General features: G+C 48.7%; 1 protein-coding gene across 1 annotated transcript; it reads right to left on the bottom strand.

Moving 5' to 3' along the window:
* Positions 1–214: 214 nt before the first annotated feature.
* mafba (MAF bZIP transcription factor Ba) lies at positions 215–3,788 on the bottom strand. The gene is made up of 2 exons (XM_088408659.1): positions 3,576–3,788; positions 215–3,384 (listed from the first exon to the last, which is right to left on the bottom strand). The coding sequence occupies exon 2, from the start codon at positions 3,375–3,377 to the stop codon at positions 2,079–2,081; it is 1,299 nt and encodes a 432-aa protein (XP_088264785.1). The 5' UTR covers positions 3,378–3,384; positions 3,576–3,788; the 3' UTR covers positions 215–2,078.
* Between the last annotated feature and the right edge of the window lie 247 nt (positions 3,789–4,035).

Here is a 4,035-nt window from a genome sequence, read left to right on the forward strand (position 1 = left end):
AACCCAAAACGCGTTATCCTTATTAAAATATATATATATATATATATATATATATATATATATATATATATATATATATATATATATATATCACATTCAAAAATGTACAACGTGTGAGTGCGTTTTGTTGAAACGTGAATGATATTTAAAAGGCCTCGAGTAAGTCGATTCGCAAAGAAAATCAAATAGGTATAAAAAAAAGTCCGACATGGAATTATTGCCATTTCAATGACTTTAATAAGCAAAATAGGAAACAATTTCTTCCAAAAACAACCCCCCACAAAATAAGACAAAACAGAAACCAGCCTGAATGGAAGTGTTTAACTATTATTCATACAAACAGGATTGAAAATGGATCCCCGACATGACAAATGGAAATGCTGAAAACAAAACAACAACCCGCTGCTGCAGTTTCAGTTGGATTTCAACACAGTTGAATCAAGAGAACCAAAAGATTGATCAATGCAACAATATCTTTCAAATGCAAGCACCATGCTTCTTCCATATCATCTGACAGTCTGTTAATTTAAATCATTAAAATAAAACTTTATGTAACTATGCATCTGGCCAGCAGAACCAGAATCATCAAATAATGATACAACAAAATCAAAAGAACACGTCATAACATATATCAAATATTTTCATTTTGAACATTTGCACCACCTGAATCCTCTTTTTTTCACTGACCTGCAGAAAAAAAATCAGGAAAACAAAGCACGACACATTGAATAAAAAATATGCTGCGATATCAGATGCAACAAGTGCCTTGCTTTTTTTTTCCACTCCAGTTCGGATTTAACCAAATCACACTATATTATATAAAATTTCCAATAGAATCACTTCTCCAAATTTTCACCCTGAGTGTGTAACTGTAATGACCACTTTTAGCTCTTGACTGCTAAAGCATCATTTAGTTTTCCTGGAAGAGGGGGGGTGTCTGTGCATATGTCAAAATGAAAACTTACACACAAAAAATGATATCATCATCCAAAAGTGCATTTTGCCACCTAGTTTGTCGTTGTTTTTGCATTTCTACAGACAAACACGGAACAAAAGTGCACTCCTCTCTCAGTCAGTCCCGCAAATGAGAAACGATAATAATTTGAAGGTCGAAAAAATATATATAAATGGGAAACGTAACACAAAGAAAGAAAGAAGTTCAAACCAGCCTCTTCGATCTTGTGCAGTTTTGCGGTTGCGTAATATTTACAAGCCCAGATACCCCCCACCCCCACCCCACCAGCCGCGAGCATATGACGCTATATGATGCTGCACAGGCAGTCCTGCTGTTCTGTCCCCGCTGCATTTCTCGAACCCACCCAGAACCTCAATGGAGAAGCGCAGATCAACAACATGCTCTTATTCATATTACACCAGTTGATGGAAGTACAAAATAGAAATTATGACCGTACATGTCCAGCATGCAGGATTAATATTTAATGCGTTTTTTCTCTATATATTGGAATATAATAACCAAGCAGGCAAGAAATCAATGAGATGCTGCATAAAATGTCCTCGACAGATTTGCATAAAGTGGAGTCTTGCTTGTTTGTTGATTTTTGGAGAGGATTCTCTATGCCAGGCCTCCTCCCGGAGCCAGGTCCGTTTTAAGACGCAAGATGATGTGGTCAAAGCCTCCAAGGGGGGCCAGAGTTTATCAGACGAAGTTTTTATTTTCTTTTTTCTCGGAGGAGGGAATTGAAAAGTGTTCTCAAAAGTCTACCTCGCCTCTTTGATATGGAAACGCGAGTATGATGTATATGCTTGTCGCGCAGAATCCCCAACTTTTTTTTTGTCAGTGGATTCGCGCTGAGGTGGATGCTCCAAATGATCCCACCGAGCAGCTAACAACGTTTTCGAAAGAAGGGAATAATGCGTCCCCGTCAGGGTTCGTTCTCAGAATGTTGACCAAACAGAATTTTGTTCAAATCTCCCTAGCGAAAAAAAATGAACAGAGAACGTTTTGCAAACAAAAAAATGCTACCTTGAATGAACCCTGGAACTCTGACGTGAACGCGCATTTTTCCAACAGTCGATAATGTTCGCCCCTCAGTGAGATCGCGGTCCAGGAAAAGAACTCACATGAAGAACTCTGGCGAGGAGGGGTTGTCGCTGGTGGAGCCCGCTTCGCGGAAGCCGCCGGCCCCGCCGTTGGGCCCCCCCGAACCCGAGCCTGCGAGTTTTTCGCACTTGAGTTTGTAGGCGTCCCTCTCGCGGGCCAAGCGGCTGATCTCCGCCTTGAGCTGCTCCACCTGGTTCATCAGCTGCGTCTTCTCGTTCTCCAGCACGTGCTTCTGCTGGACCCTCTTGAATCTGCACGACTGAGCGTAGCCCCGGTTCTTCAGGGTCCTGCGCTTCTGCTTGAGGCGGATGACCTCGTCCTTGGTGAAGCCCCGCAGGTGTCTGTTGAGCTCCCGCACCGACATGGACACCAGCTGGTCGTCCGAGAAGCGCTCCTCCACGCTCAGGCCGCTGCCCGCCACCGATCCCGCCGAACCGTGGTGCGCCGACTGGCCCAGGTGCCCGTGCGGGTGGTGGTGGTGGTGATGATGGTGGTGGCGGTGGTGGTGGAGCGTCGGGTGGGCGTCCGGGGACACCGGGGACGGGCTGTCAGGGTCCTGGTTGTTGCTGTGATGGTGGTGGGGGCCGTGCGGGTGCGCTCCCGGGTGAGCCGCCAGCTCCTCGGCGTGGTGGCCCATGCCCGTGGCGTACGGGTGGTGGTGGTGGTGGTGCTGTTGCTGCTGGCCGGGATGGCCGTGATGGTGATGAGGACCCCGGTAGCCCTCAAAGGCGCCTTGCTGCTGCTGTTGCTGCTGCTGCAGCTGCTGCTGGACGTGCGGAGGAGGGGGGTGGCCGTGGCTGGAGGCTCCGATCAAGGCCTCCACCGCGTCCTCCGGGGTCAGGCTGAGGGTCTGCGGGTCCATCTGCTGGTGGTATCCGCCGCCAGGCAACCAGTACAACTCCTCCAGGTGGTTCTTGTGCTCCGTGGGGCTGAAGCTGGGCGACGACGGCACCGAGCTGCAGGGCGTGCTGATCGGCGTGGACGACACGGAGCCTTGAGCTTGCAGGCGGTTGCACGGACGCACGCCTCCGCCGCCTCGCTCCAGGCCCCCGGCCAAGCCCTCCTTCTTGACGTCAAACTTCATCAAGTCAAAATCGTTGACGTATTCCAGAGCCAGAGGGCTGCTGGGGAGCTCCGGGCCCATGCTCAGCTCTGCGCTCATGCTGCCGCTGCCGTCGCGCTTTTGCAGGTACGCAAAGGAGCTGGCGAGCGTCGCCAAAACCGATTTTGAAAGCAGCGTCTCTTCTCTCCGTTCTTGTTTCATGCAATAGTTTTTATGGGTCATCCAGCGCTGCGCACTGACTTGCTGGAACATGAAACACCTTGAGAAGGGGGGTGCAGCAGGGTGGTGGGGGGGAAATAACCCAAAAAAACTTTCAGACTAGGCTCTGCTAACTGTTTGCATCGTGATGCGGACTCCTGCTTTGGCGCTGATAAGCAGGCAGGAGATGGAAGCAAAGCAGGCAGTCCCACAACAACTTTCAAAAGAATGAGAAGAACAGAAAAGAAATACCAAGTTTGCTCGCAGCGACGGGCACGGGTCCTCGTTGCCACTTGTTGGTGTAAGTCCTCTTTTTCTCCAGGAAAAAATAACAAAGGAACAAGTGAGCGGGATGATGTAGGGCGTCAGTTATTTTTCTTTTCTTTTTTTTTTCTTTTTTTTTTTTGTTTTCGTCCACCTCTGCACCGCAGAGATTTGACGCTGTCTTCCTTTTCCACTCTGGTATCCAACGAGACTGCGCTCGGAGCCAGCCTCAGCTTTATGCTTATAGCCGGCCGTGACGTGCGTCCATAGGCGGGATCGGTGGCACGCCAGCCTCCAATAGGAGCCGGACCCTGACTTGAAATAGAGGAAGGGAACAAGAGGAGGAGGAGAGCGAGGAACAGACAGTCAGCTGACCGAATGGAAGGTGGGACCACACCAACAGCGCTCCCTAATTTTAACCCATTTTCCCATCACTTGTAAACAGCCT

Source organism: Hippichthys cyanospilos, chromosome 2, assembly GCF_059441005.1.
Source record: "Hippichthys cyanospilos isolate Australia breed blue-spotted pipefish chromosome 2, RoL_Hcya_1.0, whole genome shotgun sequence".
NCBI lineage: Eukaryota > Metazoa > Chordata > Actinopteri > Syngnathiformes > Syngnathidae > Hippichthys > Hippichthys cyanospilos.